General features: G+C 48.3%; 1 protein-coding gene across 1 annotated transcript; it reads right to left on the bottom strand.

Moving 5' to 3' along the window:
* Positions 1-359: 359 nt before the first annotated feature.
* On the bottom strand, positions 360-9,850 carry LOC107114249 (GRIN2-like protein). Its single transcript, XM_015415690.1, has 2 exons — positions 9,730-9,850; positions 360-2,128 (listed from the first exon to the last, which is right to left on the bottom strand). Exons 1-2 carry the CDS (start codon positions 9,848-9,850, stop codon positions 360-362), a joined length of 1,890 nt encoding a protein of 629 aa, XP_015271176.1.
* Positions 9,851-13,928: the final 4,078 nt, after the last annotated feature.

The raw sequence follows: 13,928 nt of genomic DNA on the forward strand, positions 1-13,928 counted from the left end.
AGTCTATTGTCTAAATTACCCCTCTTCTTCACTGGACTTGGACTTTCTTGGGGGGTGGGGGCTGGCTCCGCCTACCATGGCAGACATCTTGTGATTGCACCCACCAACCTGTGCCCACCACCCTGTGTCCGAATTCCAAAGGTGCCCACAGGCTAAAAAAAGGGTTGCGGACCCCTGCTCTACTTTGTTGAGTTCTACTTTAGAACAGTTTGGAGTTTTCAGCTCTGTTTCACTGAGGTTACTTAATATTCTGTACCAGCATTAAAGAACAGTGTTTATTTACAACTCCACAAGAGTGTGTGTGTGTGTGTGTGTGTGTGTGTTTGTTAAAAATGGGTGCTGCGGTCTCATGGGGAAGCTTATTCCACTGCTGCGCTGGAACCGGCACAACAACTTGGATTCCTCAGGCAATACATCATTGTTCGGAAAGACATTCTCTTTTCGTCTTTATCCGGCAACACGTCATCAGTACTTTTCCTAGAGACTGTCATAGATTCCAGCTGCAACTGTTCGATCTGAAACTCCAGGTGTTTCTGAATGGCCAGCCCGAGCTCTTCCGGATCGACTTCCGCCCCGTAGACCTCCCACGTCATGCCTTCGTCATCCCATCTCACTTCCTGCACCAGAGATTTCTCCCCTTCTGCCTCAGGTTCCAAACTAACCTCCGGGTATACGTGGGGGTGGTCCTCCACTACAACTGAGGGACTTGTAGCCACAGACTTACACTCCTTGGTGGGGATGGTTTGTACTCCGGCGTCTTTGCACTGAAGAGGCTGCGAGACTTGAATCATGTCGTTCATCGAGGTCATTGTCCACATGTCTTTCGTTTTCAGGACCACCTCTGTACCGTTGTGGCGGCTGTTCAGCACCACATAGGTAGTCTTCCTTTCCTGTTGGGGCCCACCCTGTTGGACGTGAGCTTGCGACCCGTGTTCCCCATGCCCGCCGCTGCATCTCAAGATGCGCTTTGCATCCAGACCGGATTCGCTAACAGACGACACCAGCTTCGGAAGGGTCACCATTCCAGTCGCTGGCAAAGAAGGACAATATCCGGGGCTTGCTTGTTCTTTTCCTGATTCGCTGACCGAACAGACTAACCTGGGAATGAACTGAAGAGAAGGTATGGGCAACGAATGACAGTAGGCTGGACCGGTGCCGTCTACCTTCATCGCAGGCTCGTGCCTTATGTTATAGGGCAGGGCAGTGCTGTTCTGGATAGCCACCATGCCAGGCGGGTACATGCCAGCTGAAAAGTTACTGTACACGATCCCCCCTTGAGCGTACATTGCTGAGTTTGAGAGGTTATCTCTAGGTGCGTGAGGCCCGAGGACGGTGGTGCTGTACGTTCCAGGATCTGAAAAAATCTGATTATGCGATACGTCGTCAAAGAGGTGAGCAGGCACGTTTGGGTCTCTAGGCAAGCTTGGGATCTGAGTTGTGTGACTTTGATAATCAGGGGCGTTTCCATACACGTTGGAACCGTATCTTGGTCTTTGGAAAGCCAGGTTGCCTGCGGAAGCCCCAGAACCGCTGTTGGAACTCATGGCTGAGTACGTAGCGCTGGTTTCCATGTGGGGGACGGGACTCCGCTGCTTGCAGCGGCATGTCAGGTCAGAAAGACTTCTTTGGACTGCAGCTCCCAGGTCTTCTGCCGCGCTCACGTGTTGCGGGTTTCCACCATACGCGGGAGGCATGTTCTTTACAGCACTACTCTTAATGTGCATTCTAGCCTCCATTCTTTCCACGGGTTCCGACAACTTGTCAACAGGCAGGAAGTGGTTGGTGCTCTTGGGGCCGCTGTGGGTGCTGTCGCTCGGAGACAAGCTGCTCACCGTCCTGACTGTGGATGCGATTTCGGAGTGGGTCGACGACCATTCGGAACTCGGCGTGCTCCCGGTGTCGGTTTCCCTCGTCCGGGCTTGGCAGGCGGAACTGCTGAAGCTTTTCCGGAGCTCCTGCTTGCCGCTCTGCCTTTCCCCCGGGTCCGTCGGCCCGATGCCCGCCAGGTTCGAGGAGCTCTTCGAAAGGAGGTGGTAGCTGGGGCTTGGGGCGCTACGGCAGATGGAGTTTAAGGCTTCCTGATGGGAGTGGGTGTGAAGCCGGTGACTTGCCATGGCGGAAGCCAGATCTGTAGGAGACAAAGAGACAAGGTAAGCCACGGAAGCCATTTCAGTGAACGACTCGAAGCAGCTGAAATGCTAAACAGTTGGGACCCAGGTCTAAAATTAGCTCACATCCTTGCATACTGTAGCTCAGAGCGGCAGTAACCCTTAGTATTACCAGGCCATTTTAACTAGGCAGGTGTGGCGTAGCAGACAGAGTGGCTGCCTGGGACTCCCTCCTTCTATCATGGAAACTCGCTGGGTTGCCTTGGTCTATCACAAACGCTAATCCTGGCCTAACCCCACAGGGCTGTTGCTATTGTGAGAAAATGGAGGAAAGGGAGAATTATATCTTAATCCACTTTGAGTCTTGACTGAGAGGAGAAAAGAGGGATATAAATGAATAAATAAATAAATGCAAATGCAAAAACCCCCAAAACCCTGCCACTGTGTTGGATGTTGTTCTGGACACATCGATCTATCTGCCTGCCTGTCTCCTTTGTATCGTACCCTTCCCTTACAGCAGGGGTGTTAAACATGTGGCCCGGGGGCCGGATCAGGCCCCCGGAGGGCTTCTATCAGGCCCGCAGTGGAACTGGCTGTTTTCTGCTTTTTCTTCCAGTTCTGCTGCTCTGCTGCGTCATCGTGGGTTTGCAGCTTACAGATACACACCTGAACAGCATACTCAAGATTGCAACAGGACACATTTTGATAGTTATCAGACACTGTTAAATAAACAAAATATTGCAAGAGTGCTAATGTTCTAAGCATGTCTTTATTTTAAGTTAAAAAAAAAACCACCTTTGTGTTTCTGTCCTTTATAAAGTGTATATCTCTGCTACCTGGCATTACCTTTTATGATACACGTGGCCCGGCCCAACAAGCTCTCATTTGTGTCAGATCCGGCCCTCATAACAAATGAGTTTGACACCCCTGCCTTACAGTGTACACTGGGCTGTATCCTGACAACAATGCTTTGAGGTAAGTCCGGCCACAAAGCTGCTTCTTGCTCAAAGAAAGTTGCAATCAGGGAGGGGCTGTGGCTAATCCAGAGCATAGGAGTCACGTGCAGAAGGCCCCAGATTCAATCCCTGCATTCTCCATTTAAAAAGGTCTCCCTTAGTAGGGCTGGGAAGATGTCCTGTGGAAGGTCTTGAAGTCGTTGTTGGTCAAAGTGGACAGAATGGGGATGGATGGAGCAAAGGTCTGACTTGGCAACTGCATATTTCGTGCAATGAGTGTCATGGCTGAATGGTGACAATCAGGGGTCATTTTGTAGAAAAAGAGGTGCAGGAGCTCATTAGCATAACTCATTAGCATATCTTATTTGCATATGCCACACCCCCTGACATCACCAGAGGTGTGTCAGAAGGCAACACCCACCGCTCAGGCTCCACTGCACTGTTTTGGATTGCTAGCTATTGGGGGAGGGACATGCAGATCTGTCCTGGCAGAGGAGGGAGAGCTTGTACCTGAATAAAACTTGGTCTTAAAGGTGCCACTGGACTGTTTTCGACTGGGGGGCCGGGGTGGGGGCTCTGCAACTTACCTGGCTGCTTCCTGCTCTGACTGGGGACTTCTGGGAGAAGGGGGTGGGGCTTGTTGCATGTGCCCACCCCCCTGGGCTCTTTACTGCCGGAGCTCCGCTCCTGTGAGCTTCTGCAGGAAATGACCCCTGGTGACAATTATTCCTTGAGTCTGACTGTCTACAGATAGTGTTAACGCATCCCTTAACGGCTGGAAAATGCAAGGTCTATCGTGCATAGATAAAGGAGATGACAAGAACACCCTGCAGGAAGCAGCAGAGAGGAAAACTAGTTAGCATAGTGAGATTAGGGACTCCCTACTATTTTCAAATACTCTCCTTCCTGTCTTCTGATTGGCTCAACGCACCTGCTGAGCTCCTCTTTGTTGCTGACTCCCTCCTAGCCAGTTAGACCGTCAGACTTCCCTTTCTCCCTCCTCTTCCTTACAACGTTTGTTCTCTTCTTAATAAACGGACTTAATTTTTTTAAACAGCTTGTGCTTTTGCTTCACTGTGTAGCTACACTCTGCCAACATTAATAACCCTTAAGGACTGTATGCCGATTGCTCCTTGCATTCACTTTCACTCTCTAATACAGCACGCAAACCCTACAGCTGCCAGTCACGTAATTAATCCTGCTATTGGGCCTCCGAGGGTAGCTTAACATTTCCTGGCGGGAGATAAAGAGTCTCAGATAAGATGGGCTTCAGCTGCTTTGTACCAGGCTGCTGTTCTAAGCAAACGAGTACCAAGGCTGGCAGTCCTACCAAGGCCTGCGAATTAATCCTGGCAGCCCATCTGATACTTGCGACCTCCTGGCTGGATGGCTGGATAGCCTTGCCTTTACAGAGTTTGCGCCTTCCCCAGCACTGGGCCTCTAAAGCATCCCTGGGCTTTATTCTCCCCCCCCCCCACAACTCCAGGGCTTTTTTGTAGAAAAAGCCCAGGAGGAACTCATTAGCATAATAGGCCACACCCAACAGCAGAAGCAGCATATTAAGCCACACCCTGACAGCACAGCTCATTAGCATATCAGGCCACACACCCCGTGCCTTCCCTTGGCTTGCCTGGACAGGCCGGGGAAGGCACGGGGAGGCATTTAAATGCCTCCCCAATCCTTCCAGGGCCCCCTGGCCCGCCCGCCTCAGAGTCACCATGGGGGGTCGCTCTCCAGGCCTCCCCTCTGTAGCCACGCACACAGAGGTTTTGGCTGTAGTGGGCGTGGCCAACTCAGAAGCCAGCCGGAACTCCGTTCCTGTGTGTTCCTGCCCCAAAACAGCCCTGCACAACTCCTTCCCATCTGACCATCCCTTTCCTTCTCAGCTGAGAAGTGCAGGCCTCAGACAGCGCTGGTTGCTTGCAGATCTTAGGATGGAACTTACCGCCTCTAGTAGGGTTGCCAGGTCTGGGTTGGAAAATACGTGGAGACTTTGCGGGTGGAGCCAGGAGAGGTTGGGGTTTGGGGAGGGGAGGGGCCTCAGCAGGGTTCAATGCCACAGAGTCCAATGCACAGGGTTCAATGTCAGCTGGAGGTCAGTTGTAAAAGCGGCAGATCCCCAGGCCCCACCTGGAGGCTGGCCACTCTACCCTCTAGGGTTGCCAAACCCCAGGTAGGGCCTGGAGATCTGTAATGACAACTGATCTCCAGACTACAGAGATTGGTTCCAGTGGAGAAAATGGCTGCTCTGGAAGGTGAACTCTATGGCATCATAGAGCGGTGGCACAGTGGGTATGTCCCACTGTCTTAACATCCGAACTGTGTTAGTTCGAGCCCCGCGCTGGTGTGAGCAGCCAGCCTGTTCTCCCCAGCTTATCGTCCACCCAGCGATTCGAAAGCTTCGTCGAGTAGATAAAATGGGAACCACTCCTTAGAGAGGGCGGGCACACCAATCTCCCTTGTGGGAGGGTGTTAGCTGACGGTTGAGATATCCTGGTCGAGGTTCGGAAAAGGCGGAAGAACTTATTGGCTACAAAATCCCTGCAGTGGATGTTTCCGGCCAGGTGGTGGCAGTGTGGTGATTGACATACAGGTCCTAAAGCCTGGTCGACAAGCCGCCATTCGGAAAATGACTGAGCCAAGCCAGAAGACGTTTACACCATGCAGTGACGGCGTGTGCAATTAAATGAATATATATTGTCTTCCCTATCCCCTATGAACATTGTTAGACCCCTTTCTAAAATGTGTAACTGTACATTGCTTTGAGCCCACTGGGGAAAGTGATTAATAAATTGAAAAGTATTATTATTAAAGTATTATTATCATAACTCCCCGAGGCCCCTCCCCTCCCCAAACCTCCAAGAATTTCCCATCCCAACCCAGAACTAGCAACCCTATAAAACCCTTTCCCATGTTTCAGACCATACACGATTCCTTAGGAGCCACCCATCTCTCTAACCAACTCACTCGTTCTACTGACTGAGTATTGTCAGTGCTATTTTTGGGCAGGAGTTGGCCACACCCAGCAGGAGTTCATTAGCATAACAGGCCACACCCAACAGCAGAAACTCACTGGAATTGGCGACATTAGGGGTGTGTGGCATAACATGCAAAGGAGTTCCTGCTACAAAAAAACCCCTGGGTTTTGACAACAAACAAGGTAAACAGAATAAGAAGCAAAAGGTGGCTGTGGCTGGATGACCACACTTCTGGTAACATGGGGGGTATGGCCTAATATACTAATGAGCTGTACTATCAGGGTGTGGCCTAATATGTTAATGAGTATCTGCTGTTGGGTATGGCTTATTATGCTAATGAGTTCCTGCTGGGCTTTTTCTACAAAAAAAAGCCCTGAGTATTGTTATAGGCATCTAAGTAGAACAGAGGTATCAGATCAGATATACATGCCAAAGGCACAAAACCCCTTGCTTCTAAAAAAGAAATTCCTTATTTATCCCATGTTAACACTGTTACAACAGTTATTGTGACGGATGAAACAAATTTTCTTAAACTACGACTTTTTTTTAGCAATTTAATAATGAGCCTCACCAAGATTAACTCTTTGCACCTCCGTTAGTTTAGTTTCCTCGCTGAAATGTGACTCCTGTTGGCTCCGCCACTGTACCCTTTGTCCTCAGCCCTACTAGCTGTCCCAAGAGCACCCCTTATGGATGGTCCAGGCTCGTCCAATTTTGGAAGCTAAGCAGTGTCAGCTGTGGTTAGTATTTGGATGGGAGACCACCAAGGAAGTCCCGGGTTGCTACGCAGAGGCAGGCCATGGGAAACTATCTCCGAAGGTCTCTTGTCTTGGAAACCCTTTGGGGTCACTGTGAGCAGAGGTCATTTCGGGGGGGAACGCAGGGGAACGCAGTTCCCCCGGGTGAGGTGCGGGGGTGGGGCACACAATGAAGCCCCACCCCCTGCTTCTGGCCGCCCTGCTTCCAGCCCTCATTCAGCCAGGAGGAGGCAGGAGAAGAGGGAGGGTAAGTTGCTTCCTCCCCACCTCTCCCCACCCCTGCCTGTCTGGGGCCAGGGAGGGCCTTGGCGGGGCTTCCTCGCACTCCCGCCAGCCTTGCAGGTCCACTGCCGGGCCCCTGATGTCAGGGGGTGAGGCATATGCTAATGAGTTATGCTAATGAGTTCCCCTAGCTCTTTTTCTACGAAATGACCCCTGACTGTGAGTTGGCTGTGACATGCGCACATGCTACACCTCCCCCACTTTTGGTCCTTCCTCCTCCATTTCCAGCCTGCTCCCAGTCACAAGATTGGCATGGGAGAAGAGGCCACAGTAAGTTCCAGCATAGAGGGTTCAGGGGCTGCGGTCACACACACGAAATAATCCACTTTCAATGCACTTTCCAGCTGGATTTTGCCGGTTCACATAGGCCCAATCTGCATTTGGCATTTGCTCCGCTGCAGTGGCTCAGAGGTTAAGATGCTGAGCTGCAGACAGTTCGAGACCCAAGTGCCGCATGATGGAGTGAGCTCCCATCTCCGGCCCCAGCTCCTGCCAACCTAGCAGTTCAAAAGCAAGAAATTACAAGTAGATAAATAGGTACCACTTCACTGGAAAGGTAACAGCGTTCCATGTGCCTTGGTGTTTAGTCATGCTGGCCACATGACCACGGAAACGCCTTCGGACAACTCTGGCTCTTCGGCTTTGAAATGGAGATGAGCACCACAACCCTAGAGTCGGATTCGACTGGCTTTCAAGCAAGGGAAACCTTTACCTTTACCAAACCCACACTGGAACAGAAAAAGATGCGGCTCAAAACCACATTCAAATACCCCGGGCCAACGCTGTACTGACTGCAAAGTCATCCATGAATGGCAATAAAACTGCCATAAGTCTATGCCGATGGCTACCATAAAACTGAGAGATCAAACGAAGTGAAAGCAGCATGCAGTCTGGAGGCTGCCATAAAATCCGACAGTCAATCAAAGTGAAAGTGGCATACAATTTGAATCTGCATTTGCATTTTTAAATTAGTTTCATGCTTCTGTGACGCCGTCTTTCCCTGTGCTTGTTTGAATGTTGTTTGGAGAAGATTCATTTAAAGCAGTGCAGAGGAACCCTCTCATTTGATCCTGACCATTCTCAGACATTCTCTGGGCCACCTTCAAGGTACTGCGTGGCACACTCTTAAGTAGCAAAATGAAGATACGCTCGGTTAATATTAAAGGCTTGAACAACCCCATCAAACGTAAGAGATTGATTCAACACCTGAAAAGAAGGCGACCAGACTTACTATTCATCCAAGAGACTCATATGCGAACCTCGCAGGACCCTCTAATCAAAAGCCCGCTGTACCCAATACAACTTCAAGCCTACGGGTCATCCAAATCAAGGGGTGTTGCGGTATTAATTAGGAAAAATGTTAATTTCTCCGCAGAGGCCATAATTAGAGATCCTTCAGGTAGATATATTTTTGTAAGGGGTACGCTAGAAGGAACTAAAGTCACCCTGGCCTCCATATACGCCCCCAACAAGGTGCAAATCCCGTTCCTAGATGCTACCCTAGCAGAATTGGTGCAGTTTCAAGTTGGCGAACTGATAATAGGGGCGGATCTAAACCATATAGCAGACGGTAACCTCGATAGATCAGGGAGAATCTTCATAAATAAGACCACAATAAAAAGTATGAACAAGCTAACCAGGCTTATGGAAAAATTTCATTTGAGGGACACATGGAGAAGTAAACACCCACACGAGAAAGACTTCACATATTACTCGCCCCTTCATGACACTTTCACAAGAATAGACTATATTTTGACTACAGAACCATTGATGGCCAGGATAACTTCAATGGAAATTGGGACCCGCCACCTCACTGACCATGCCTGGCTGGAAGGCGTTATAGACCTCAGTGCTCAAACAAAGTCAGAACGCAATTGGGCCCTTGACAGGTACATTTTATTAGATACCAAAGCCAGAGGAAAAGTAGAAAAGGATTTAGAAAATTTCTTCACGGAAAACACTTCAGAGGATACTTCCCCGGCTCTGCTGTGGGACACTATGAAGGCGGTGGTCAGAGGTTCTTTGATATCTATAACATCTGCAATCAAAAAGGAGAAGAACCGAGAAAAAGAAGAATTACTAGGAAAGATAACGTTGCTCGAACAGACTCATAAAAGAACAGGTAGTGAACGGACCTACCGCAAACTCTTGGCAGAACGCAAAATACTGGAAAATTTGGAAACTACGCAGATACAAAGAAATCTGTTATACCTAAAACAAAAAATGTGGCAGAAATCGCCAAAAAACTTACGTATTTTAGCCTGGAGGGTGAAGGAAAAGAGGAAGTCAACGTTTATAGGTACGATCGCGAACAGTGCTGGACAGCAGGTGCAGGCAGCAACAGATATCGCGGACACTTTCGCGGACTATTATTCTAAGCTATATGAAAGCACAAACCCAGTCGTATCTAATATCACGGACTATCTGGTCTCGATACCCTCCCTGCCGATTCTTTCACAAGCTCATAGAGAGCAACTGGAGTCCATGGTCAGCCCCAAGGAACTACTGGATACCATCAAAAACTCCAAAAACAACAAAGCCGCAGGCCCAGATGGTTTACCAGCAGAATTCTACAAATCTTTCAGCAAGACTCTGTTGGACCACTTTTTAAACGTGTGTAATGATATTTTGAAAAGAGGTTCCGTACCAGTATCCTGGTCAGAATCTGCAATAGTGGTGATCCATAAGGAAAATAGAGACCCGACCAACCTAGCCTCGTACAGACCGATCTCCTTGTTAAACCATGACAACAAGGTCTTCACGTCCATTCTCGCAAACAGAATTAAGACATTCGTTGCACAATACGTGAAAGCCGATCAAACGGGATTCATTCCAGACAGGCAAATATCAGATACCATTCGCAGATCTTTGAATATCATCATTAACGGGAAAAGAACTAAAGAAGAATCACTTATCCTGGCACTAGATTTTGAAAAAGCGTTCGATTCAGTGGAGACAGGTTACATGCTGGGACTCCTAAGAAGACTCGGGTTTGGGGAAATGATCGTGAGAGGAATACAGGCACTTTACGGTAACAACAGGTCAAGAGTTAGGATCAACAACACTTACTCTCGCTTTTTCAGAATTTCCAGAGGGACCAGGCAAGGTTGTCCCTTATCCCCGTTAATTTTTGCTCTGGCTATCGAACCCCTAGCAGAGAGCTTGAGGTCCGACCCAGCCGTCAGGGGAATTTACATCAAAGGACAGGAGCACAAGGTCAGTTTGTACGCGGATGACCTCACACTTTACATCTCCAACCCGGCCAAGTCCATTGAAACCTTAAACGGTATATTGTCCAACTTTCTGCGATCTCGGGCCTTCGGATAAATCTTTCAAGATCACTAAACAAACGGAATTGGTTATCAAGGCGTCCTCCGTATTTAAGTGGGTCACGGATTGCTGGAGGCACTTAGGAGTCTTTATACCCCTCAATCTCAAGGACTTAGCAAAACACAATCACCATAGGGTCCACAAAGCAGTAAAAGAGGAGATGTTAAAATGGAATACGATGCTACTAACTCTTGCGGACAGGTTACACCTAGTGAAGAGCTTTGCACTACCGAAATTCCTCTTCCTTTTCCAAACCTTACCAATACACATCACAGTGAAGGACACAACCAGCTGGCAAAACACATTATTGCGCTTTCTCTGGGAGGGCAAGAAATCCAGGATAAACTGTAAAGTACTGCATTTACCCTCTCGTCTAGGAGGTATAAATTTCCCTCATATCCGAAGCTATTACTGTGCCTCAATACTGGCGCAGGTGGTACCTATGCTTCACAACGAGTCTCGTAAGCCCTGGATGCAGATAGAGGAGTCGTACGTAGATCCATTCAGCCTACAAGAAACTCTATGGATGAGGCCTGGTCTTAGGCCTAGGAACATCAAGCACAATATGCTTCTGAGGACCGGGATCAAAATCTGGGATCTTAAAAAAAAGGACCTGCTTCCATCTGGGGTCTCTCAGTTATCGACATACCGGCATCAGACTTGGTTCCCCCCGGGCATGGTTCCGAACGCTTTCGCGGAATGGAAAGGGGCAAATCTGAATAGGCTGTGCGACCTGGTTCACCAGGGGTCAATGATGGATAAGCTTTACTTCGACCAACGCGTGGGCAGAGCAACGCACTGGCATCAATACCTGCAGTTGAAAAATCTAATCGAAACACTGGCACGTCTAGACACGTTTCGAAGAGAATTGACACCGCTGGAAAAGATTATAAAGATATATCCAACACGGTCTAAAGGGACTTTGTCTATTATTTATAAGACGTTACTGTCATCAGAAGCCCGAACAAAGCACAAATACCAGCTCCGCTGGGAAGAGGATCTCAACCAGCAATGGGATCATAATGACTGGGACCTGATTTGGGCCTCACCGATGAACAACTCTACGATTTTCAACCTACGACTTCAGAACTTTAAACTACTCACGAGGTGGTACCTGTCCCCAACACAACTCAACAAAATGAACAACTCCCACGACTCCACATGTTGGAAGAAATGCGGGCAACTGGGCTCGTATATCCACTGCTGGTGGGGCTGCCCGACAATTAGCCAATTCTGGAAACAGACAATTAAGCGTATCAATGAAATCACCAACCAAAATATCTCCTTTGTCCCAGAGGTAATCCTACTGAATAAGTGGGATGATTCTACGGGAGAAGAAGGGAAGACTCTCACGTCGTTATTATTGGCAACAGCTAAACTAACAATAGCGGCGGTCTGGAAATCCCCCTATCCGCCAACACTGGCTCTGTGGCATGATAAGCTTTGGGAACAATTTGTTATGGCCAAAATCTCAAACCAGAGCCGAGAGAACCAGCCAACACAGACTGGTCTTTACACAAAATTTAAAAAAATCTGGTCCCCAGTGATAAGGTATATGGAGAGACACGACATCCTTCCCACAAATCAAAACTATCACAGATGGTTGTTCCTATGAAGTTCCTTCTGTTCGCGTGAACTGCACAGGGGTAGTTGCTTAGATGAGGACAACATTACCCAACTGATTGATGCCTGATCTCAGGCTATGGGCGCAGTTGGGATGTGCAGCCTCTTGATATTAGCTGAATTCCGCCTGAACAGAACCTGACTTACCATAGGGGGTGCCCATTGGGATTCAATAGATATCTTCACTATAGTGTGGAGCTCTTTGTTTTAATGACTCAATTTTTATGTATGACATGCTGCTGTCCCTGGGTACAGATGTCAATGGTCAAGACAGTCGTAAGGGAAGAACGTTCTTAACTAATATATCCCTTTTATGCGTCCCCCCCCCCCAATTTGCATTTTAAAATTAGTTTCGTGCTTCTGTGATGCCGTCTTTCTCTATGCTTGTTTGAAAGTTGCTTGGAGAAGATTCTAAAAAAGCAGTGCAGAGGCACAATTACAATGGAGCCGCCGCGAGAGGGCGATAAACATATGCAGACATGCCAAAGTATCCTCGTGCAGTTGAAGTTTGAAAACGGAAGCAAATGTAGACTTTTTTTTGAAGACGGAGTCAGAAGGCTGGGACACCAATGGGAAAGGCAGATGCAGATTGGGCCAATGTAGAGGGGGATTTCTGTTCCAGCGTGGATTTCGTCAGGGCTATTTTTGGGCAGGAACGCATAGGAACGGAGTTCCGGCTGGGTCCCTAGTTGGCCACGCCCAGCAGGAACTCATTAGCATATTAGGCCACACCCAACAGCAGAAACTCATTCGGATTGGCTACATTAGGGGTGTGTGGCCTAACGTGCAAAGGAGTTCCTGCTACAAAAAAACCCTCTGGGTTTTGACAACAAACAAGGTAGACAAAATAAGAAAAAAAAGGTGGGTGTACCTAGATGACCACACTTCTGGTAACATGGGGGTGCGGCCTAATGTGCTAATGAGCTGTGCTGTCAGGGGTGTGGCCTAGTATGCTAATGAGTGTCTGCTGTTGGGTGTGGCCTGTTATGCTAATGAGTTCCTGCTGGGCTTTTTCTACAAAAAAACTCCTGGATTTGGTAAAACAGCAGACTGGGCCACAGTAAAATCCAGTTGGAAAGTGCACCAAAAGTGGATTATTTAGTGTCCGCAGCCAGGGTCAGCCCCAGGTTACCCCACACTAAAGTTAGTGCTTCCCTCTGCCAAAATCAGTCTTGTCTTTACTCGTGCTGCTTTTCTGCCAAAACGTCTTCCAAAGCAACTCACGGGAAATTTTAAAAAACAATAAAAATGACGAAATTCAGGACAGATGCTCCTTGGGGAAGGGAGGTCTCATTTGGGGATGGTTCCATTCTAGGGTTCTGAGTACCACACCAAGGAAAAGGCTGATTTACTGGATTGTGCACAAACCAAATATTCATATATCCAATACAAAAAGTACAGTGTGATTAGCGAAAACAGTCTCTGTATACAGTGTATAATATAGTGAGATATGACCAGGGCTTTTTTTGTAGAAAAAGTCCAGCAGGAACTCATTAGCATAATAGGCCACACCCCTGACTGCACCACTCATTAGCATATTAGGCCACACCCCTGACTGCACCACTCATTAGCATATTAAGCCACATTCCCATGTTACCAGAAGTGTGGTCATCCAGCCACACCCACCTTTTGCTTCTTATTCTGTTTACCTTGTGTGTTCTCACAACCCAGGGCTTTTTTTGTAGCAGGAACTCCTTTGCATGTTAGGCCACACACCCCTAATGTAGCCAATCCTAATGAGTTTCTGCTGTTGGGTGTGGCCTATTATGCTAATGAGTTCCTGCTGGGCGTGGCCAACTCAGGAGCCAGCCGAAACTCCGTTCCTGTGCGTTCCTGCCCAAAAATAGTTCTGGGTATGACCATTCAAATATATGTTAAAAAATTCAACATGTA

The sequence above is a fragment of the Gekko japonicus genome, unplaced genomic scaffold (assembly GCF_001447785.1).
Source record: "Gekko japonicus isolate JY-2015 unplaced genomic scaffold, Gekko_japonicus_V1.1 scaffold3909, whole genome shotgun sequence".
Taxonomy (NCBI): domain Eukaryota; kingdom Metazoa; phylum Chordata; class Lepidosauria; order Squamata; family Gekkonidae; genus Gekko; species Gekko japonicus.